Genomic DNA, 24,953 nt, shown 5'->3' with positions numbered 1-24,953 from the left:
TCATTTGTATTTCATATACACCCTGCACATACAACCTGAAGAAGCTTCATACAGTGAAAGGCAGATGTGGAATTCTGTACTTACCACATCAAAAAGTTTTACATTTAAGATTTTCTGATTGAGGGATGTGTGTGTGTGTGTGTGTGTGTGTGTGTGTGTGTGTGTGTATGTATATATACACACACATATATGACATATGCATGATGTTATTACAATATACATATTATGCATTTATACACCTGTATCTGCACATATAGTTTTACCTTATAATTTAGAGATTTTCAGGAATGTGCTTTTTGGTAGTATAACAAGTGCTTTATCCCTGGCCTTCCGTGTGTTGGGCTGTGTGCTTTAGTGTGTGCCTCTGTGGTATTTGTACAGCTGTCATACTGACCGTGTTTAGCCAGGTTAAGTAATGCACATCACAAACAAGACAAATTTTATCCCTTTGACCCATAATCCTATAGTGTACTTAATTTCTGACCATCATTTGTGGTTTATTTGCTAAGAGTGACTACATAATGTAAAATACCTTCTTGCTTGCTGAGCCTTATCGAGAAGTCATTCTTTGTCAATTGAAAAATGGAATGATTAATGACGAGTTCAAATTATTAGCAAGGGGCTGGGCATGCCGTATAGTTATGCTGCCATCTTGTGGATATTAATGAAATAGATTAAAACTAAGAGTCAGTGCAAATTTATAAATGATTTATGTACCTTGTGCACTGGATATTTTGTTAAGAATAATGTAATACCACATTAGGGTCCCTCCCTCAAAATGTCACCGTATATACATGCAAGAAGCTTCATGTGAAAAAGATTGCATTGTGCTTTCTTCTGCTTAAAGTCTGTGGGTGTTTTGAACCATGTTCATGAAAGTCAGGTGTAAGGAAATGGGCTGTCTTGAAATATTAACGTTAGAACTGCTTTAGATACCATGAGAAAATATTGAGTGAAAGGGGTATCAGGACGCAGTATCTTAACATAGAAAAAAGAATTATGCAGGTATCAATGACTGTCGCTTTAATTCCTGTACTTTTGAAGTGACTTTTGTTACTTTATTAAAGTGGACACATTTTTTGTAATCTTTAATTTGTAGACATTGGAAACCCCAACCCTCCAAGGTCTTTCTTTCACTGCCAGACCTGGGGAATTGTTGGCTGTGATAGGCCCCGTGGGAGCAGGCAAGGTAAGTTTATAAAGCCTTTTTGGCCGTTTCATGCAACACTATATCTCATGTTAAATTCTTGGAGTTGAGCCGAAGCCATGTGAATCAGGGATATCTGGAAGGGCATTTCTCGGTGTGTTCTACGGCTCGTTAATTTTGCAAGCAGATTGCATGACCAAAGGAATCTGGGAGTTGTGCATTACACTTGCGTTGATGCTTGAAGTTACACAGTTGGGAGCTCCTGGTTCAGAGGTTGGATATGACAACAAAGGAAATTATTTATATGATTTATGTGTCTGCTGTTTAGGATGGAATGAAGAAGTAGGGTTTTTTTTTTTTTTTGTCCGAGTGAACCTGAGATGCAGCCCAGCACCAGAAGTTGTCCAGTGTTAAACATTTCTTCGTGTGACTTACCCATAAGCCATGCCAACGCACTTCTGGTCCAAGTACAGCTGTACACAGTGCAGTTTGGAGCAGCACAGGAGCCAGGCTCTGTTTGCTCTGTCCTGCAGAAGATCCAAGTTCCTGGGCAAAGCAGAAAGACAAAGAGATGGTTTTAGTCTGTGTGTTACAAGGCACGAACACAGCCACCTGAGTGCTGTAAAAAACTTGAAAGGAATGTGTATGCACACTCAGACTTGTGCATTCTTAAACAATAAAGCATGGGCAGTCCTGGAGTTAGCTGTGTAAATGCTAGGGTGACTACTTCCTTTTGTGCTTTTTGTCCTCCAGAATATCTTCAAATAAAAGTTTCCCCTTGTGCATCGGATACATTATTTATGCATAGCTCTTCTGGAACAAGAACTTGGTGAGATCAAGGATACCTAGGTGCTGTAACAGCTCCATTCAGTATTAGATACATGAAATCTGTGTGATGTGAGGCCTTGGTGTTACTACAGACACTGTTAATCATCTGTGTCATCCCGAAGCACAGATAGCAGTCCAGCCCAGCATTCTCCTTGGGGGAGGCTTGTGTGGGCGGAGTAGACTGACACTTTCTATTTTGTTAACGTTCCTTATTAAACAGTATTGTTTACATCGACTCGTTTTTGACATTTTCAGCTTTTTACTGCAGCATGCTGTACCTCATCTTATTTTAAATGAGAGACCTAATATTGGTCAGCCCCCCGGGCGGGACCGTGGAGGCCGCTGTGCAGTGTGGGGTTTGCCCTGCCCCCCACCCCCTGTCCCGCTGGCCACACATGTCATGTGTTTTCTTCTCTCTTCCAGTCTTCACTGTTGAGCGCTGTGCTCGGGGAGCTGCCCCCGAGTCAGGGGCTGGTCACCGTGCACGGGAAAATCGCCTATGTTTCCCAGCAGCCCTGGGTGTTTTCTGGAACTGTGAGGAGTAATATTTTATTTGGGAAGAAATATGAAAAAGAGCGATATGAGAGAGTCATAAAGGCTTGTGCTTTGAAAAAGGTGAGTGATGAGTTTCCAGAAGCATTACTGGTAGTGTAAACTCCGAGGTTTTGAAAAAAGTTTCCTGAGAGGCTTTCAAATGTTATTTAACTATCTTGTGGGAAAACACATACACACAGTGCTTTAACCCTGATGTGAGAGTGACATTTTGTAGGCTGCATGTGTTGGGGTTTACTTCGTTTTTGTGAAGTTCTGCTCACGTGTAACTTGTTTTTAAAATCAGACAATTACAAAACTAGGCTAACGTATGGGGAATAGAGTACTGAATCCTCACAGACTCATTGCCAGTTTCGGCCGGGTTACCTGGGGTCAATCTTGTGTAATCGCCACTCCACTAACCTTTGCAAGCTGCACCCTACCATGCCCTAAATGATCCTCCAGCAGATCCAGAACTTTTGGATCTCATTTATTTTTCATTATTTGTCTTTAAAAGAGGAGAGTCTTTTTGAAAATAATATTTTACACCTAAAGAAATGAGAAAATCCCTTGATAACCTTAGCTTTCTGTAGTCTGTGTGCATGGGTCTTTAATTCTCAGTAAGGAGCTCCATCACTTGCTGGTGTGAGTCAACCTCCAGACAAGATCTGGGCTCTCACCAAGCCGATGGGCTTTTTGGTCTTCATGCTCCCTGCTTTGTTTCAACTCATATTTTATTTTTTTAAAAGACAATGAAAGATTTAAAAATTTCTTTTTATCATTTGACCAAGAGAAAAACTGTTTTCAGAAATGACATTTAAGTATCACAGAAAATGAGAAGATGAACTGTTTTATTGAACATTGGGGTTTACATAAATTGGTGGGTGATTGAAAAAACGTGAACATGTCTGATAGGTGTGTGCAAGTTAGTGAAAGACAAAAAGCTGATAAACACTGTGACCCACTTTGGATTATGAAACTTGGCAAATAATAAAACTAAAGATCTCCTTGCTGGTCTGCTGAGTGTGGCCCAGGCATCTGGCTGTGCTTTTGTACTCTCGAAAAGGCCAGACAGATTTTTCAAAGGTGGGATGTCAAGGCCCCCAGACAGCTTTGTGAGGAAAGCATAATTTAGCCTGAACAATGGCTGAATATCACTGATTGTATTGGTGAGTAGCATTTTATGATGATGTGGCCCCAAAAAGTAATTGCTTGTTTAATGGGCTGTTACTGCCTTCTCTTAGGTTATTGTGAATGGGAGAGAACATGTTTTCATAAATAAGTCAGTAATGAGCTTGATTTTTATTAAATAGTTTATCCACTGAATAAGACAAGAAGGGGGAAGGAAGCAAATAGAGAACAGGAATAGTGGAGGATCCATTTATTCAGTCTGCCGTGTGTTAATTCTCCATTCCTGTCATTGTCACTTTTTGCATACAATGGTGTGTGATTTTTAAGTCTTTTACCACATTTTCTCAGTGTCTCTTTTTCAGTTTTTATTTTTATTAGTACATGTTTGCATTACATAATGCTTACATTTCTTCCAGAGGGTTGGTACATGTGCACAGCACAGCCCAAGCTTTTTCTACTCCCTCCGCCCTCCTACCTCCCTCGCTCCCTCCCTCCATCTCTTGATCCCCCTCCCACCTGGCAACAGATCTATCTCCCTACTTCCTGTTATCTTTTATTTTGCTCTGTGTTTATATTTGTGGGTTTCTCATGCGATATTTAAGCATGTGTGTCTGATCTATTCTGTTTAATGTTATGATCTCAAGGTACATCCATTTTCCTAGATGCCTTAGGTTTATCCTTTGTGGCAGAGAGTGCTCCATTGTGTGTAAATATCACATTTCCTGTTTCCATTCATCTGCTGATGGGAACATAGGCTGCATCCAAGATTTAGCTGTAATGAATTATGCTGCTATAAACCCGGGTACGCATGGATCACTGTAATATGATATTATTAACTCTTTCAGGAAGATATATAGAAGGGGAAGAGCGGAGTCAAATGGAATGAATTTTTAGTTTTTTGAGGAATCTCCATGCTAATTTCTATAGTGGTTGCACCAGTTTGCACTCCCACCAACAGTGTAAGGACAACCCAGCCCTGTTCCACCCCAGCCTCTGCAGCATTTGTGATTAGTTGATTTCTTGATGATAACCATTGTCTGAAGTGAGATGAAATCTTTTTTTTTTTTTATTAGTACTGGGGGTCAAACTCATGACTGCCTGCTTGCAAGGCAGGTGCTTATGCCGCTGAGCTAAATCCCCAGCCCTAGGGAGATGAAATCTTAATGTTGTTTTAATTTGCATTTCTCAGATGATCAGTGATGTAGAACACTTACAAATACTTATTTGCTACTTGTACTTCTTTATGAGAAGTGTCTGTTCATTACAGGTGCCCATTTTTGGATTGGGTCTTTTATTTTGGAAGATCTCAGGGTTTTTAAAATTTTTTTTTAAATTTTGAGTTCCTTATGTATTCTAGATAGTTCTCTGTCTGAGGAATAGCTGGCAAACATTTTTTTCCATTCTGTAGGTTGTCTTTCCATTCTGTTGGTTGTTTCCTTTGTTGTAAAGAAGTATTTGTTGATGCTTGGTATTATTTCTTGTGCCATGGGCTTCTGAAAGTCCTTGCCTATGCCTATGCAAGAGTTTTACCTAGAGTTTTATCTTTTAGTAGTGCTATAGTTTGTGTCTAGATGTTCCCCCAAAGCCTCATATAGTTGGATGGAGTTTTTTCAGAGGTGGCTGAAGCTAGTATGTGTGATTGATTCATGGTGTAATGCTAGGATTACGAGTGCTGAGATTAAGGTTGGGTAATTGTTATGTCAGTTCACTGACTGGATTGGCACCACCCGAATCTCAGTAGACTGGGTACAGTGTAAGTGACAGAAAGAGGCTATCTCTCTCTGTCTTGTTGCTTTTGGTGTTTTCTGCCACCATGAACAGTTGCCTCTCTGCCATTTGCCACTCTACCTTGGAGCCAGCCAATTATGGACTGAAACCTCTGTAAACTGTGAGCTAAACAAACCTTTCCTTCTTTAACTTTGGGTATCAAGTATTTTGTCTCAGCAATGAGAAAAGTAACTCAAGGTTAAGTGTTCCTGTTTGAATGTTTAGATCCTTTGTCCATTTTGATTTTTGTTTAGTATACAATGAAACATATGAGTCTAGATTCAATCTTCTGCATGTATATAGCCACTTTTCCCAGTGCCATTTATTAAGGAGGCCTTTCCTTTAGTGTATGTTTTTGGCCCCTTTGTCAAAGATCAGACACTCAAGTGTTCCTGGAGTTGTTTCTGCATCCTTTATTCTGTTCCGTTGACCCATGCGTCTGTTTTTGAGCCAGTACCATGCTATTTGTATCTCTGTAGCTTTGTAGTATAACTTCAAACGTGGGATTGTGATGCATCCTGCTTTGCTCCTGTTACCCAGGGTTACTTGTGCCATTCTATGTATCTGCTAGCTCCATATAAATTTTAGGATTGTTTTCTCTGGTTCTGTGAGGAATGCTTTTAGCATTTTGATTGAGGTTGCATTAAATCTGTATATATCAGTTTTGGAAGTATGACCATTTTGACAATGTTTGCTTTGCCTATCTGAAACCAAGAGACATCTTTCCATTTTGTGATGTCCTCTTTGCTGTTGTTTGTTGTAAGTCTTTTACTTCCTTGATTAGCTCAGTGCCTAAGAAATTTTTGCGATACTATTGTGAATGGCCTTGTTTTCCTAATTACCGTCTTTTTTATTTTAAAGAGAATAAAAAGGCAACAAAACAGAACAACGCGTATCAGAACAAAACAATGCAAGCAACACAGGATTTCAAAACAAGACAACAGGAAATCAACAGTAGCTGCCATAATGCCCCTTGTTGTCTTTGAAATAGTTGTCCATATCTTCATACACAATGCATTCAAACAAAACAGAATAGTATAAAACCAATCAAAACAAAAAATGAAGTATTACAGGCCTTCAAAACCAGACAATAGAAAAATCAACAATGGCTACCATAATGTCTCTTGTTCTCTTTTGAAATAACTGACCATATATTCACACATATTTAAATCAAATAATAGAAAGCAGATTAAAACCAATCAAAACAAAGAATAAAAGCATTATTGGGCTTCAAAATAAGATGACAGAAAATCAGCAATGGCTACCATGATGTCTCATCTTCTTCAAAGTAGTTGTTCATCCCATCACACGTAATAAAACCAATTCTTATAAATTCTTTAGGACAAGTTCTAGGCATGTATAAGCTTATACATATATATCTCTCCTTTCTGTATTAGAGGGAAAAACAAAACAAAATACAAGAAAAATAAGAAACAAAAGAGACAAATAAGTAACAATAACAAAGAGCCCTAAACAATAACAGTATAGGCTTTCAAAACAAGGTGGTAGGAACATAACTAAGCATGTTATCTTCAAAAGAGTTACTCACATTACCAGATATAAACATGGCAAAATTGATCTAATCCTATGAATGTTAACTGTTTTGTTAGTAGTATAATCATTTTAGCCATCTTAAATATATATATATATATATATATATATATATATATATATATAAAAATTTGTACCTTTTTTCATTTCCCTTTTCTCTTTTTCCCTGAGTTATTTTTTTCCGTTTGAGCAGTTTCTTACATTTTCATAATATTTATTGAAGATTTTGTATCTTATTTATTCTTTCAGTTTCTTATACTAGGGAGGCAATACAGTGTTTACACATGTGAGTTTGATTTATTTCATATATGAGTATGGTCTCAAGTCTCATCCATTTACCTATAAAAGCCTCAAGGTGGTCTTCCTTTATAGCTGAGTAATACTCCATTGTATAAAAATACCACATCTTTTTTATCCATTCCTCAGTTGGTGGGCATTTAGGTTGTTTCCAAAATTTGGCTATTACAAATTGTGCTGCTATAAACATGGGTGCATATGTATCACTGTGGTATGATGTTTTCAGTTCTTCTGGGAAATTGCTTAGAAGCAGGATAGCTGGATCAGATAGGACTTCCGATCCTAGCTTTTTGAGGAAACTCTACACTGACCTCTACGATGGTTGCACCAGTCTATACTCCCACCAACAGTGCAGTAAAGTTCTTTTTTCCCCACAGCCTCTCCAGCATTTTTTATTGGTGTTTTTCTTGATGGCAGCTATTCTTCCTGGAGTGAGATGGAATCTCAGTGTAGTTTAAATTCCCATTTCTTTAAACCAATGATGTTGAACATTTTTCATGTATTTATTTGCCATTTTTATTTCTTCATCTGAGAAGTGTGCATTTATCTCAGATACCCATTTTTTGGATTGGGTCTTTGAATTTCAGGGGTCAGATTTTTAAAAATTATATGTTCTAGATAAAAGTCCTTTGTCTGAGGGACGGTTGACTAACATTTTCCCCCAATTCATGAATTTTCTTTTCACTCAGTTGGAGATTTCTTCTGACATGCAAAAACTTTTTAATAAGAGGAGATCCCGGTTGTTGATTCTGGGAAGCATTTCCTGTGTGGTTTGATTTTTGTTCATGAATTCTCTGCCTACCCCTAAGTCTTCAAGAGTTCTACCTACTTTGTCTTCAAGCAAATTTAGTGTTTCTGTTTTAATATTTATATTTTTGATCCATTTTGACTTTAGTGCGTGGTGATAGGCATGGGTTTAGTTTTAGTTTTTGGCATACGGAAAGCCAGTTTTGCCCAGCACTACTTGTTAAAGAGGCTGTCTTTCTTCTAGAGAACATGTTTGGCCCCTTTGTCAAAGATAAGGTGGCTGAGTGTGTTTGTAGTTGTGGTGGTATCTTCTAATCTATTCCATTGTTCTTTAGGTCTTTTTTTTAATCCCAGTTAGCATGCTGATTTTACCACAGCAGCTTTGTAATATAACTTGAAGTCAGGGATTGTGATGCCTCCTGCCTTACCTTTGTTGCCCAGGCTTGCCTTTGCTATTCTAGGTCTCTTCTGGTTCCAGATGAATTTTAGGGATGATTTCTCTAGATCTGTGAAGTATGTTACTGGTATTTTGATTGGAATTGCATTAAATCTGTGTAACAATTTTGGGAGAATGGCCTTTTTCACATTGTTTATTCTTCTCATCCATGAACAAGGAAAGTCCATTTTCTGAGATCCTCTTCGATTTCTTTTTTTAGAGTATTGTAATTTTCATTGAATAAATCTTTTACTTCCTTTTCGTATGTATTTCATTCTTTTGATGCTGTTTTGAAGGATGTGGTTTTTCTTAATTCTCTCTTAGTGAGTTTGTTGCTTGTGTACAGGAATGCTATTGATTTCTGAGTATTGGCTTTGTATCCAGCTACATTACTGAATTTGGTTATTACATCTAGAAGTCTTTCAGTGGAGTTTTGCTGGTCTTCTATGTAGAGTATCATGTCATGTGCAAATAATGACAATTTAACTTCTTCCTTTCCTATCCTTATTCCTTTTATTTCTTTCTCTTGTCTAATTGCTCTAGCTAATGTTTGCATACTATATTGAATAGGAGTCGTGATAAGGGACATCCTTGTCTTGTTCCTGATTTTAGAGTGAAAGTTTTCAGTTTTTGACCATTTAATATGATGCTGGCTGTTGATTTGTCACAGATGTCTTTTATCAAGATTAAATGGAATAGATGATAAAGACTATTCTGATTTTCCATAGGGTTCTTATCATGAATAAGTGTTGGACCTTATCAAAAGCTTTTTCTGCATCTATTGAAATGATCATGTGAGTCTTTCGCTCTATTGATATAGTGTATTACATTTATTGATTGTGCATGTTGAACCATTCTTGCATTCCTTGGATGAATCCCACTTGGTTGTGGTGTGTAATCTTCGTGATAACTTGCTGCATTTTGTTTGCCAGTATTTTATTGAGAGTTTTTGCATCTATGTTCATTAGGGAGAGTGGCCTGTAGTTCTCTTTTTGGTTGAGTCTTTCTCTGGTTTTGGTAGTAGGGTAATATTTGCTTCTAGGAATGAGTTAAGGAGAATTGCTTCCCTTTCAATTTTGTTGAAGAGTTTGAAGAGTGTTGGCATTAAGTCTTCCTTGAATTTCTTGTAGAATTCAGCAGTAAATCCATCAGGATCTAGGCTTTTCTTTGTTGGTAAGGTTCTAATTACATTTTCAGTTTCATTAATTAAAATTGTGTTATTCAGCAGATTTACATCCTCTTGATCCAGATTTGGTAATTCATATGTGTTTAGGAATCTCCTTTTCTTCTGTGTTATCAACCCTAGAGAGTAAAGGTTTTTAAAGCAGATATTGATGATCTTCTGTATTTCCACAGGGTCTATAGTGGTTTTGGCCTTTTTGTTCCTTATTGCATGAATTTGAGTTTTCTCCTTCCTTTTTAAAATAAGGTTGACTAGGGTGTTTTCCTGATTTTTTTCTCAGTGCATTCATTATTGATATACAGAAATGCTATTGATTTTTGTGTGTTGATTTTATATTCTGCTTCATTGCAAAATTAGGTTTATTTACTATAGTAGTCTTTTGGTAGAAGTTTTTGGTGTTCTATGTAGAGTATCATGTCATCTGTGAATATAATAATACTGACTTCTTATTTTGTTCTACATACCCCCTTTATTTGCTTCTCTTGCCTGGTTGCTCTGGATAATGATTTGAGGACTGTACTGAACAGAAATGATGGCAGTGGACATTCTTCTCTTGTTCCTGATTTTAGAAGGAGAGCTTTCCTCTTTTTTTTCTTATTTAATATGATGTTGGCAGTAGGTTTGTCATAAATGGCTTTCATCAGATTGAGATAAAGTCTTTCTATATCTATTTTCCTTTTAGAGTTTTTAAAAAAATCATGAATAGATGTTGAATTTTGTCAATGGCCGTTTCTGTATCCATTGAGATGATCATGTGATTTTTGTCTTTGCTTCTGTTTATGTGATATATTACATTTATTGATTTTTATATATTGAACCATGCTTGCATCCCTAGGATAAAGCCTACATGGTCAAGATGTGTGTCTTTTTGATAATTGGTTATATTCTGTTTGCCAGCTTCTTGTTGAGGAATTTTGCACTGATATTTAAGAATTTGGCCTGTAGTTCTCTTTTTTGGCTGGATCCTTGTCTGGTTTTGGAATCAGTAATGCTAGCTTCCAGGTATAACTGGGAGTATTCCTTTTCTTTTCCAATTAATTAAAGAGTTTGAGGAATACTAGTGTTAGATCTTCCCTTAAGTTCTTAAGAGAATTCAGTGGTGAATCTATCAGGACATGGACTTTTCTTAGTTGGTAAGTTTTTTATTACTGTTTCAATTTCATTGCTTTTTTTTTTTTTGTCTTTTTGAGACAGTCTCTATGCAGTTCAGGCTGGCCTTGAACCCACTTTGTAGCCCAGGTTGGTCTCGAACTCCCAACGATCCTCCTGCCTCAGCCTCCCAAGTTCTGGGATTACAGGTGTGAGCCACCACGCCTGGCTACAATTTCATTGCTTGTTATTGAATAATTAAGTGTTTTAAAAAATTTCTTTTTATATGATGTTTTGTTGGTAAATTTTACGTATGTATAATGATTATATTCATCATAGAGAATTTGCACCTGTTCATGATATAACTTGATTTCCACCCCCCATTCTTCTGTCTTCCCTTTAACCTCTCCTCCACTCTCCACTTACAAAAGCTCTTTCCAGTTTTTTCTTCTTTTCTCATTTTTTTGTTTCAGTTTTGGTAATTCATGTGTGCCTAGGAATCTATCCCTTTCTTCTGAATTCTCCAGTTTATTGGTATGCCAATTTGAGGACTAAGTGTTAAAAATCTTTTTGGCTTTGGGAGAGTCTATTGTAAATTTGCCTTTTTTATTTCTCATTGTATTGATTTGGGTCTTTTCATTCTTTTTTTTTTTTTTTTTTTTTTTTTTTGGTAAGATTGGCTAAGGGTTTATTTTGTTTCTTCTTTTCAAGTACCAGCTCTTCAATTCATTGATTCTTTGCATTATTTTTAAATCTCTGTTTCACTGATTTCTGCTCTGATCTTTATTTTCCTTTCTTGCACTAGCATCTCAAGGTCCTGCAAAAACCAAGAACTATCTAATTTCCCATTGTCAGTGGTACCACTCTCCTCCTTTGGTCACACAGGGATCTGGAAAGATGAAAGCCCCCCCCCCACGATGCTTGCTGATCAAATTTAAGCAGCCCCCGCCCACCTCCCTTGTCTCCAGTGAGAATGTTTGTAAGGCTGAATTGCTTGAATGGTTGGGTGACTGATGAAGTTGAACATGGACAAATGGGTCTTGTGTTTCCTTATAATGTTAGGGGATGTTAGGCTCTGTTCCTGATGCCCACATGGGCCTTTGTTTTCCCAGGAAGCGTGGGCCCATCTCTTCCTCCCCTGTCTGTGCAGGAAAGCTGGTGCTTAGCACCTCCCACAGCCACGTGGGAGGACTGGGCCAGTAACACACGTGTCTGGAGCTTTGCCCACCTCGAGTCATCTGTATGGCACACAGACTCCAGTGGGAATGGGGTCCCCTCGGGGCTGGGCTACATGGTGACCTTGAGGGATGGTGAAGTGTGTGGTTTATGCACTTGGGCTGCTTTCCTGTGCTGCTGAATGCCACGAGGGCTCCCTGTGTTCATTTGGGAATACATAGGTGCAGGAGCGCGGGCCTGGCTCCAGCATTTGCTCATTGTCACTTTGGCTATGGCATCCTGCCATGCCCTCTGGTGTGACTGCTTTAAAAGGAGAATATTTGAAATGGTCTCCAAGAAGTTTTGCTCTAGTTCTGAAGTGTCATATATGGCTCTGTTTAGCAGAGGAACAGCAAGATCTTTATGAAAAAACCACCTAATACCTTGTAAAACATTTTTCTTTTGAAACTACATATTAATGAATAGACATAAGGTGGCCACTGATACTAGGAGCTTCTTGGAATTATTTTGGCCCACAGGCCAAAGTACATAGACTGTAGTTGTCATAGAAAACTTTCTGACCTTCTAATCCTCTAGTGTTTGCTTAGATTTCTTTCTTATTAAATGGGAGAAATATTGGTTGATGGTAAAGACGGTAGGCAGTCCCTGTGTTCAGTACCCAAATGCAGATGTGTCAGATCTTTGGTAAGTGGTACCAAGTGTGTGTCTTGTGTGTGCATGTGTGTTGCACGTGTGTATATTTTTTCAGTATTGGGGATTGAACTCAGGGCTTTTACACCAAGCTGCATCCCCAGCCCATTTTTAAAAATTTTTTATTTTGAGACAAGGTCTCACTAAATTGCCTAAGCTGTACTGAAACGTGCTGTCCTCATGCCTCAGCTTCCCAGAGTGCTGGGATTACAGGATCGTGCCACTCTGCCTGGCTCGATTCTCATTAATGTAGGCCATTTCTATCAATCAACCAGTCAGCAGGGTAAGATACGGGTTTCTCTTAATAGTTCCTCCTTAGCCTGTTAGTCACAACAACCTGGAAGAAGAACAAGACAAAACAAAGATTTTTAATAATAGATATAATCATAGCAACCAGATGTATTAAATTAGTTCTAATTGAAGGAAATTTCTAAGTTCATTGAGCTGAAAACATTGCTGAGATCAAAAATGAGATATGAAGTAATAATTCACATTTAGGCTGATTACATACTCAAAGTGATATTGTACTGAGTTACAGAACACACCCTTGGGAAACATGCTAGCCTTATTAGTGATTTAGGGTAGTAGTTAAAATCCAAAGCTCTAGGATTGAGTCTCGGTTTCTCTTTAGTGGGTGTTTTTTTGGTTAATAGCACCAACTTTTCAAAGCCTTATTTTCTGCATCTGTAAAATGGAGATAATATTATTCTCTGTGGACTCTGTAAGGCCATTGTAGTGTGAAATATGTGGTTCCTAACAGGCGTTTTGTAAATATTACCTTTTAATTATATCCCCAATTTTGGATAAAATGTGATATATTAGAAAGAATGTACCTGGGTATGTAACTTCTGCTCTTAGTGTCTTAGTCATTTCTTTTTCTGACACTCTGTCCCTGACGGATGCTCACAAATGAAAGCAGCAGAGGTTTATTTTGGTTCTTGGTTCTTAGAGAATTCAGTGCACTGGTGAGCTGGCTGTGAGACGGAAAGGGCGTGGTGGGAGATCTGTCTGAGGAAGGCTGCTCACAGCCTGGCAGCCAGGAAGCAGAGTGTGAAGGAAAGCACTGGGGAGGAGATGCGCCCTGCTGGGTCCCCCCTCAGGGACAGAGGCACCTCTTCAGACCCAGCCACCCCTGACAGCATATGCAGTTAATTCACTGTGAATGCAGCACCCCTGTGACCCAGTCACCTTCCTAAAGCTCCACCTCTGAACACATGAGGTTTTGGGGGGACATTCTAGATCTAAACCATAATATGTAGGTACTTTATACAGTACACTAAATAGGCCAACAGTAAAATTACTGCTGGCATAATAAACACAATAGAATGCATGGTGCAAAAGGTGTCTATATATTATCCTTTAATCCTTGATTACTTTTTAGGACTTTCAAGCAGTACACATTCAGAGAATGGCATTGATAATTTTTTTTTTTAATTTTGAAAGTATAGTAAAGTACAACAGAACAAGACAGAATAAAGCCAATTGAGACAGTGTAATGAAATTGGTACAGAACTTCACAGCAGGTTACTGGGATAACAGTGATAGATATCACAGTATATTTCATTATCTTTACAATAGTAGTTCTTTCAATCATGTATAGCAAAAAAAAAAAAAAAAGAAATACAGAACATTATAGAACTTATCAAAACAGAATATTGAATAGAGCAGTACCATTAATCAGAATAAAGCAAAACAGTGATAAAAATATTTGCCTTCAGAGAGATGTTAGAAGGAAATCCCCCTTATTTGCTATGGTCCATCTCCCAAGAGATGCTCAGATTTCTGGTTCTCATTTGTTAACGTGGGGAACAGAGGAGGGATGGGAAGTGGGATATTTGACTCTAGGCTGTGTACCAGTAGGTTCACTATTGCTTAGCAGGGAGGCAACCTGGTTGCTTGGTTTCCCAGCATCCTAGGTTCCAGCATGGTGTGGATCTTAGGAGACACTGGTGGTTCTCCTCCTGAGGGGCCATAGTCTGCCAACCACAGCCACTTACCAGGGAGGCAAGCTGCTTGCTTGGTTTCCCAGCGTTCTAAGTTCTAACATGGTGTGGATCTCAGGAGACACTGGTGGTTCTCCCCCTGGAAGGGCAACAGTATGCCACACCACCACTACTTACCAGGGAGGGGAGCTGCTTGCTTGTTTTTCCAGGGTCCTAAGTTCCAACATGGTGTGGAGCTGAGGAGACACTGGTCGGTAAATTTATTTAATGTTTTTCCACACAGATCACCTCCCTGAGGCATCCACAAGTTCATAGTTTTGTCTCATTTTTGCGGCGTTCCAGCAAACATGGACATTTTCTTTTCAGTCTGTCCTGATAATTATAGAATAATTACTGCTACATTTTTATTTGTCCACCTCTCAGTTAGACCATTATACCTTAAGAAATAAATGCTGGGTACTAGAGAGATACAGGAGATGAATTTAAAGTGGAAAGTGAGTTTATTGATACATCCATGTGTGAAAATAGAGGCCTTGAAGATTTGAATTGCTATCATTTGCCTTTATTTTAAATATATTTTTCAGCAACTGCTTGGTAGTCTAATTAATGTGAAACAGTGAAGTCCTTGATTTAGAGATGAGCTTGGTTCAGGTTCCTTCTCTTCTTTGCAATTCCTGAGAGTCCTTAGACCCTTCTGCCCTGTGTAGCAGGCCAAGACTTACTCTGCCAGTTGTTGGGATGATTAGAGTTGGACATGGAGACCAGTGCTTGGTGTATAGTTCTTACCATCCAGGAGTTCAGCATTGGAAGCATAAAAACAGTGACACAGAATAAAGGCAAGTCCTCTCTGAAAAATGCAAAGAAAGACTTAGGAATCCAGAAGATAGAGGGATAACTTTGGAAGGCCTTAACAGGATGGTTTCATAGCTGAGAGAGTGGGGTGGACCTGCAAGGCTGGGGAAGTGACTCACATGAAAGCTGGATGTTCCATCTGCAGGAGCAACTGTGGGTAGAGGCTCTGTGATCCAGTTCTTCTGGCCTTCAGGACCCATGGCAGTGACCTCCCAGTAGGATGTGCATCGGGCTGAAAGTGCATTTGCGACACCTCTGCCTGGTGACGTAAACCAGCATAGCCACTTCCTGGTTTTTCTCTGGTTACATGTGTGCTTTCCCGGGAAAGCAGTTGGGGATGGAATAATCGACTTTATTTTATGGAGGGGTAGCTAATGTAAAATACCCTCTCAGTGGGGACACCTGGCTCTTACATTTATGTCATGCTTTTCCTTTATACCAAACCAAAGATCAGGTCCAGGCTATAAGCCTGGCTCAGACTTGCCCTCAAATTCTCAAGGTGTTTTCCCTGTCCAAGACTCGTCACAGCCAACAGCACTCGCAGTTGTGCTCAGAGTACTGTGCCAGTCCCACAGCATCCTGTGAGGTTAGGAACTGTGCTTTCTCCAGGACATTTTGTAAATGAGGACTCAAGGAGGTCAGACGGTTTGCTTTTCATGGGGAACCCTCTGTACCATTCACTTTGTCCCGAGATTCGTCAGAGTTGAGATAAAGAAATGAAGGTTGATCTGCAGTAGGGCTTATTGCTGTAAAGTCTGTGGTCGGTGTTCATGAAAGTCTTAGACTGTGTGTGCTGTTGGTACACAACAGAGTCCCCTGGACCTTGATGCTTTTTGATTCTATTAGAGATATTTCTAATAGAATATTGCTTATCTTTAACCTGATGGTTATACTATCTTATTTTTTAGCACCGTGTCAGCCTACTTCTTAAATAATGCTTGATGTAATTTATCCTTTATCCTTTCAGCTGTCCTGCCCCCATGGAACAGGACTCTTCTTGGGTCAACTGATCTGCAAGTGTCCCTTAAAGACGGTCTCTTTTCCTTTGTTTCCTTTGCCTAAGCTACACCTCTTGCTCTCACTCTTGCTGTAGGTTTCATTTGTCACTCTGAATGGTGCCTTAGGCATCACTGTATGTGTTTTGCCTCAGTAGAAGTGGGAAGCTGAGGTAGCATCATCAGCACAATGGCTTGTGAAGGAAGATGTACCTGTTCCCCGGTAAAATGAATTCCGTGTCCTGAGAACTCGTGTGCATGCTGAGAGCCCTCTCCATGTTCCCTCATCAGCATACATTTCAAGCCTGTGTGTCCGGCAGTGGCAGCTCAGTTTGGCTGTAACTGGCTTCCTCCCTAACTTGGCTTCCACCACCCTCCACAGCACAGTCAGTGGTGACCCTGTGCTCTTCACCAGGCCCAAAGGCAGAGTAGGCAGAGTAGTCCCGTCTTCTCTCAGTGCTTGTGCTCATCTTACCGGCAGTGTGGAATGTGTCCAGAATGTGAACAAGTCTGTTCAGTTCTCCTGCTCGCACTCAGATTCCAGCTATGGTCATTTCTCACTTCCATTGTTCTGACCGCTTGTAACTTGTATTGTTCTAGCTCCTGGCTCCTTCACCATCTCATTTCTACAAAGAGACAGGAATGATTCTTTTGGCCACCAGATTGAGATCGTATTGTTCTCCTAATTTTGCTGGGTGTGAAACCATGGTGCCTCTGGTCTCCTCTGCCTCATCCCCCAACACCTCCCTCTTCTCCCGCCCCACTCTCCTCTGAGTTGCTGTTCTTGGCACATTCTTGACATGCATGGGCCCCATGGCCTTTGGATCACTTTTTCTACGTAGCCCAGTTTTTCTCGGTCTGTGCTGATCCACTCCACTTTCTTAACAGTCCGTAGCTAAACCCCCTTAATGAGAGCCTTTGCGAGCTACCCTGTATCAAGTAAGCTTTCTCTCCAGCATCCTCAGTCCCCCTGTTCTAGCTTCCTTTTTTCCTTTTGTACTTAATCATCACAAGTGTTTATGTCTGTTTTTATTGTATTGTCAGTCTCTCACGGAGACTGTAGGGACTCCGTTTCTTTCACCGCTGAAGTTATTGTGGCCAGAGCAGTGCCTGGCCTTCAATTCATGCTCAATAAGTTGAATCTGACTTATAAAGGTGCATAAATATTGTGGAAAACTACAGTATTAAAATGCCCTGAGGGTTTTTTTTTGGAAAGGTTCAAAATTATAATTTGAAATGGAAATACAGCCATTACTGCTGATCTAATGTGTTGTATTTCTGAAGTTCTCCTGCTTCAAAGTTCTGGATGACAGTGACAGAATCATTCGAGGTCTTTTACCCCTCCTGCTCTTCTCGTGCTTCTTGTAGGATTTACAGCTTTTGAAAGACGGGGACCTGACTGTGATAGGAGATCGAGGAGCCACACTGAGCGGAGGGCAGAAAGCACGAGTGAACCTCGCAAGGTAACTTGCTTGTGTATCTGTCTGCCTATATTTCTCCTACGGCTTCCACTGGTGGAACATGCAGAACTCGCCCCCTGGATGTTGGATCTCCAGGAAGCCCAGGGTTTGGGTTATCCCGTTGGGGCTCCCAATGAACATCCTATTGATGTGGCTATGTGGTTGCCAGGGAGAGGGCTGGGGAGTTGGAGGGGCTCTTCTCATACCTCTTCTGCTTTCTAGAGCTGTCTATCAAGACGCTGACATCTACCTCCTAGACGACCCGCTCAGTGCAGTGGATGCAGAAGTTGGCAAGCATCTGTTCCAGCTGTGAGTGTGCTTTATCTTTTGTCTTTTTGCATTCAGTAGCCCTTCCAGGGGGGCCAGGAGAGGCTTTGTAGTTTTAGAGGACTCCACCTGCCTAGTACCCTTCACAGAAGATCCTGCTGCCTCTCACAGAGGATCTGTTTTAGAGGAAGCTTTTGCATGAATGCAAGGTCAAGGTAGCAAAATGCAGAAGGTGACATCAGTGTGCTGAAGAGAGCAGCACAGTGGTAGGGAGTTAAAAAATGAAGAGAAAATTTTCCAAGCATTTGCCTTGGTCCTCGAAGTTGATTACCGAGTTGCTGTAGAGGGATTCAGACTGTAGGGATAAGAAAATGTACAGTTTTTAAACCAAAGGATGGGATCTGGCAGCCTGGTGCTGGGCTCTTAGTTCTTTTTCTCTGTCATTTGTGTATGGGGAGTGAACAGGGAGGTCTTCAATATTAATGCAGGGTTTTCTGGAAAAAGTCTTATTGGTTTGTGCTTTATTTGCTAATTTAAATAATTACCAAGTCTACAATTTAAGAATGATTTGTTTCATATGAATGTGGTTTCACGAACTCAATACTTCTCCACGGGTTTTTATCAGTGTTAATGCACAGGGCCACAATGGGCCAGGTTAGCTTGCACCTGCAGCTGGATCTCTAGGACCTGCATTAATTCCTCACTCTAATGTTCCTGCGGTTTGCTTGCTTTGGCTCCTGCTTAGCCACTGAGCCAGTGAAGCAACAGACTTTGGAGCCTTTGCGGTGTGTGCTGTGACCTAATGTATGCAGAGGTACCCTTGCTGTGTATTGTAAACTGGCCTTTGAAAAAGCACATGAATTTGTTCTTGATAAAACAGCATCCGGATCAGTCCCCCGGTTTTTTCCCTGTTTGTGGTGCATTGTGTTAAGGCTAGTGAGCCCTTTTATCTGTACTGGTAGGTCCCCTTCTGTGTGCACTGAGATAGATGTTCTGACAGATGTCCTTGCATATCACCTCCTATCTAGTTTGCCAGGGAGGGGACCGTAAGCCACAGAGAAGTCAAGCACCCACACCGGGCAGAGTGAATGAGACAGAGAAGTTGAGATCTCAGTTTTACCCTAAAGCCTGGCATAGAGGGTTTCAGTGTAGGGGGCCTGTACTGGACCAGAGAAGTAGGCAACTCTGGGCTTTCCGCCGAGATCTGGCAGATCGGTTTGTGCCAGCTTCGGGGAGGTGGGGGGCGGAAGCAGCCTGTGGTCTTGTGGGCTCCATTGGAGAGGTTTAGAAAGGCTGACGCTAGGTGTCAGTTCCTTTTGGTGAGAGGAATGACAAAGGCAGAGATGCTGAGATGGTGACAGGGGAGGCTCAAGGAGAGAGCAGCAAGCAAGTCTCCCTCAAGCAGAGAAAGATGTGTGGAAATGCTGATGATACCGTCCTGTGGTCCTCTATTGTGGCGCTCAGGCTGCTGAAACAAAACCCCACAGATGGGATGGCTTAAATGGCAGGAATTTATTCTCTCACAGTTTTGGAGGTGGGAGGACTGATGTCAGGTGTTAATGGCGATGATTCCTTTTGTTGGCTTGCTGACACTGCCTTCTTGCTGCATTCTGGAATTCTTTCCTCCTCCTGTGCCTGTGTTCAGAGTTTCCCTTCGTTAAACGGACTCCAATGAGGTTGGACAGCTCACCCCACCCACAGCCTTATTGTAATTCAGTGACTCTCTAAAGGTACTGTATTCGGACAGCAAGGAGCTGGGTTTGGGCTTCAGCATATGAATTCGACATAATAGGTCCTAGATAGCAAAATGGAAGTCGAGCTTTGAGCAGAGAGAGAAGAACACAGCTCCAGACTCTCGCTTCTAGTGGCTGGGGATACGGGGTCATTTATACAGCGTGTCATTTGGTTAGAGGGGTTGGAAGGGTAACTAAATGTTTCCCCAGCAGAGTGGAGGTGTAAGATATGCCTGGTATGGCATTCTGGAAGTGAATGATGGTGGATCTTCCTGGTGGGGCACAGCCTCTTGGGAAGGGAGAGGAAAGCATTCTAATTGCTAAGTATCAATATGCATATCATAAGAGCTCCCCCAAGTTTTCCTTTCAACACAGAGGTGTTTATAAAGTCCTATCGCACCTTTAAGGTTTAATGACTTTGGATATACACTTGATGGAAGCAAGCTTGTTAAAATTGTTATTTGCTAATCAGAACCACATTCTTTGGGGAAACTTCGAGCAGGGAGCACGAATGCAATTTAGGAAATCACTCACCAGCAACTGGAGAATGTTCTCAACGACTTAGAAAATTGGATTGAACAATATACTATGAAAGATGGCGGTTGTGTTAGAGCTTAGAAATGTGAAGTGTTTTGTATTAAAAGTGAATGAGTTACACTTCTGTTTGCCATTAACAGTTTTACTTCAATCATGAATATACATCCAAGGTTATTAAGGTTTGCGAGTTTTACAACTATATGTTATGGACATGAAGTGGATTCTATCTAGTGTGGAAGGCTAGGGCTCTTAGATTAACTGACGGCTGATCTGTTTGTACCTGTTTATACCTGTCATATTTTAGAAAGCCTCAAGTTACCAGGCCCCTGACTCCCCGTGATCAGTTCTGTTGTATTGAGATCTCCTACATTGCTGCCTCACTTAGTCTGTTCAGGCTGCTGTGACAAAATACCATAAACTGGGTGGTTTATAAATAACAGAAAGGTTTCTCATAGTTCTGGAGACTACCGAGTCTAAGATCCAAGTGCTGGTGGCTTTGGCGACTGTGAACTCTGTGGTTCGTATACAGCTGCCTTCTTGCTTCATCCCCAGGTGGCTGAAGCAATGTGGCAGCTCTCTTGGGCCCCTTTAACAGGGACACAGTTCCATTTGTGAGTACAGAGTCCCAGGAAAAGCCCCACCTCCTCACACTGCATGAACTCTAGGGGGGGCGGACACATTCATACCACAGCAGTAGTTCACCTTTGCTGTTTCAGCCCTTGGCGGACCCCCCTTCCATTCAGGATTCAGTTCGAAGTCCTCAAATGGCAGATGAGTTCTCTGCAACCCGCCTGATTGGCTTTCTTGCCCTTGTACAATCTGATGCCCTAGTCACGCACCTGCCCTTGTTGTCTTTCGGTCTGCGGAGTGCATTCCTCTAGTCTCAGAGCTGGGAGCCCTGTGTCAGGGCAGAGGAGGAGGAAGGATGCATCACAGGCAGCCTGCCTTTCCCTGCTGGCTGCCCCAGCCCTCCATGAGTGGCGCTGCATTGCCTCGTGGCTGTGTGCCTGCCCTGTACCCCTCCTGGCACTGTGATCCCCGAACCCTGCAGACAGTGTCCTGTGTCACCTTGCAGAGAGGTCATTCCTGACTGTTCGCTCTCCAGTAGCAGCCCTTAGCGAGCGTTCTTCATAGCCCACCTCCCAGCCAGTCAGTGCGTTTGCTATTCACACTGTTGTGTCTGTTCTCTGTGTGGCCAGGTATTGTCTGATTGTGTGCCCTCAGCCCTTAGGGGCCAGACACACTGTGTCACTGCTGGGCAAGTGTGCATCAGCCCATATGACGGACAGGTTTTCCTCACTGCTGAGGGCCTTTGTGGCTTGTGTGGGTTTCTCTTATTTGTGTTGCCAGGTATTGTCAGCGCTAAAGAGCCGTTGACAGGATAAGAATTAAGTGATGCATTGCCAAACTAATTGGTATTTTTGTGGCTTGGCCAGGCACAGTGATATGTGGCAGTAGGTTTTGCTATTTAGGAGGCTGAGGCAGGAGGATCATTTGAGTTCGAGTTTGGAGCAAGCATGGACACACAGACCTTGTTTCTTTAAAAAAAAATTCTAGTGTCACAACTTGGAAATTTTTAGTACTAGCAATTTGGAAAGCATTTATCCTGGAAATTTTGAAAAATAATTGCCTAGTTTGGGAAAAAAAACTTAAAGCCATCTATTACAATACTGTTGTAATTATTTATATTATCTTGGCCATTATACTGGAAACATTTTTGAGGCCTTTGACTTGGGCTTTTTGATTGTAGCTATCCTTCAGATGTGATTAGTATCTCTGTTCAGATATTTATATAAAGGGAGGAGTGGCAAGTGATTTTGAATTAAGGAGGAAGAATTCCTTTAAAAGCTTGATTCCTACATCTGAAGAGGGGCTTAGTAGGCTGAACAGTTAAGATTGAAATAACCCAAATAAGGACTTTTCCACAGGGAAGAAGTTAGTCCCTTTGGATGGGAAGAGTGAAGGGAGTAGCTTTGGCATCTGCAGTGTGGAGTGTCGGTTCTGGTCAGAGCCCTGTCCTAAAAATCACCTTTTGTTTGTGACTTTCCAACCCTGAATGGAAAGCAGTCAGCCGGTTGGTTAGAGGAGGAGTGGAGGATGGAGCTAACGTTTCTTGACTGTCAGTTTTGTCCCGTGTCCTTTTCACGGACTGCGCTTTTACCCCTCAGAATGTGCTTGGGAGCCGACCTTGGCTCTGTTCGGAAGTGGGGAAGTGGGAGTGCCCAGAGGCTTAGTCACTTGCCGGGCACTTCCAGGCTGGGGCATGAAGAGCCTGGATGCTGTGTTCCTCCAGAACTCGAGGTCTGATGAGTGTGTGGTGGCCTGGCCCCTTTCTGCAAGGCCTGGGAACCCGAGTGTGAGCAGGACTCCTGCCTGTGGTCCCTATCCAGTCCCCTTACCTGGCACCGAACTGGGCCTGAGCTCCTGCGGTTCCGTGCTTTGAAGTGGGTCGCTGCAAAGTGAAGCTAAGGTTGAATCCCCGAGGTCCTTCTCATCCTTGCAGCTGTAGGGTGGTTTTTGTTAGGATTTGGACCATTTGGATTCTGTTTCCTCATTTTCATATTCGGAAGATTTTAGTCCTAACAAGAGGAAAATTTCCTCCAAACTGGGACTGGAAGTGTTGCGGTGATTGATGATGTCCTCCAGAGTGTTTATTTTTCCATCCACTGTGATTTGGAAGGAAGGAACAAGAGAATGCTCTCTGGTAAAGATCGCCAAGAATCTAAGGACATTTTGCTTTTTGGCTTGATTAATGTATACATCTTAATCGCCTTGGAAACAGCTGCATTTTTATATGACATCAGCCTGTCATTCCCCCATTCCTATGTACCAGTAAAATTACTAGTATTTTAGTTAAGTTTTATAATCTCAGTATTGCTAAACTATTTTTATTATGAAATATAAAAATGAGTTTTACAAAAAAAAAAAAAATTAGCAGCCAGCATCCCTTTTGCTGGACCACATTTTAGAATTTATTAGCAGAGAAGCAACACTCAGATTTTCTCCTGGTGAGTTTGAGTCCCTAGTTGGCTCCACTGATTTATATTTAATTTGTATTTACTTCTGTATTTAAACTACATATCTGTGACTGCTGGGCTGCCTTGGGCTCATGATGGTTTAAAATGTGCTTTTCAGTTTGGAGCATCTGTGCTAATGTGCTTTCTTATAATGGACTTTTTTTTTACATTTATAGGTGTATTTGTCAAACCTTACACGAGAAGATCACGATTTTAGTGACCCATCAGTTGCAATACCTAAAAGCTGCAAGCCACATTCTGATACTGAAAGATGTAAGTAATTTTGAGATAATCTGCTACACTGACAGTCCTCAGGGACATTCTCCTGACAGGACAGCTGCCTTGGGCTTCTTGGGAAACTTTCTCTTCTTCTTCAGTTTCGTATCCCTTTCTTAGAGCTGGGATTCATGTCCTTGAGAAGAAATTCGTAGGACTCGTAGAAATGTCACTTTATGTTCTAAAACATCCCATCCTGAAGTAGATAAAATTGTTGAACTACCGCTGTTTGTTGACATTGTTAGCAATGGTGCTGTGTTCTTTAGAAATTTGTCTCCTTTTTCCATGACTCAAACCAAAGTGGATTGTTTGGAAAGTACAGATAGAAGCCGCGTCCGCATCCATTTGGTAGTCAGCCAGTTTGCTAAGGAGCATCTTCATTAATAACAGCACCATGGTTGTGTGGCCTACTATGTCCCCTGCTCCGAGTACCCACCCGGTCTCACTGCACAGCCACAGCCTGCACAGCTGCTAGGAAGACAAAGCCTGTGCTCTGTTACAGGGCGACCCTTCTTGCCAGAGATGGATGCCATGAAGGAGAGGCACAGAGGGACCCAAGTGCCAGACCAGGTGCCTACCATGCTGTCACTTGGGCTAGGAGTATCTGATGCAGGGAGCCCAGTGGCCTGTTCCCTAGGAAAGACGTCCCCTGGCAGCTTTGGAGGAATGCAGGGGACCTGCACAGGGCAGTAGGCCTGGGACTGAGATGGAAGCTGCTGTTTGGTCCAGAGCAGGGAAACGATGTGGGCTGATTTGTGATATATTTTTTTTTCTAATTGCACTGGGGATTGAACCCAGGATGTTTGCACTAAGGTACATGTTTAGGGCTTTTATTATTTTTTATTTTGAGACGAGGTCTCAATAAGTCACTAAGTTGCCCAACCTGAGCTCAAACTTCCAGTTCCCGTGCTTCAGTCTCCCAGAAGGCAAGCATTACAGGTATGGAGTCACCAAGGCCAGCCTGACGTGATTTTTAAAGGATCCCTCCTAGTGTTCAGTGGGGGACTCAGCAGAAGCAGAAGTCTTCCTCAGGGGAGAGAGTGCGGACTTGGGTGACGTATCAGTTTGACCGCACTGCTAGGACAAAGGGGCACAGACCTGGTGACTTAAACAACAGGGCATGGTGGTCTCATGCTGCAGGCACCCCCAGGCCTGCGGTCAGGACCATGGGGGCACTGCGCTCTCTGTGGGAGTGTGAGAGGCCTTCCTTGCCTCCTTCGCCTCCTGGCAAGCCTTGGCTAATTACCAGTCCGCTTATTTAAATGCAGGGTGACTAAAAATTGCATTCTTTGGTTAATTT

The 24,953-nt window shown here is 41.5% G+C and overlaps 1 protein-coding gene across 3 annotated transcripts in view; it reads left to right on the top strand.

Annotated features, from left to right (window-relative positions):
- Nucleotides 1–24,953, top strand: part of Abcc4 (ATP binding cassette subfamily C member 4 (PEL blood group)) — a 228,956-nt gene that overhangs the window by 83,675 nt on the left and 120,328 nt on the right. For all 3 annotated transcript variants that reach the window (XM_063246938.1, XM_003477614.5, XM_063246937.1), the window contains 5 exons: nucleotides 1,100–1,189; nucleotides 2,399–2,590; nucleotides 17,732–17,826; nucleotides 18,046–18,132; nucleotides 23,554–23,650. In XM_063246938.1, the coding sequence (XP_063103008.1) occupies nucleotides 1,100–1,189; nucleotides 2,399–2,590; nucleotides 17,732–17,826; nucleotides 18,046–18,132; nucleotides 23,554–23,650 (561 nt within the window). The remainder of the gene's footprint in view (nucleotides 1–1,099; nucleotides 1,190–2,398; nucleotides 2,591–17,731; nucleotides 17,827–18,045; nucleotides 18,133–23,553; nucleotides 23,651–24,953) is intronic.

This window comes from Cavia porcellus, unplaced genomic scaffold, assembly GCF_034190915.1.
Source record: "Cavia porcellus strain 051 isolate PalLab524CR breed Dunkin Hartley unplaced genomic scaffold, mCavPor4.1 scaffold_4, whole genome shotgun sequence".
NCBI classification, from domain to species: Eukaryota; Metazoa; Chordata; class Mammalia; order Rodentia; family Caviidae; genus Cavia; species Cavia porcellus.
Note: the sequence above shows the minus strand (reverse complement) of the source record. Positions and strands in the feature narration are given on the sequence as shown.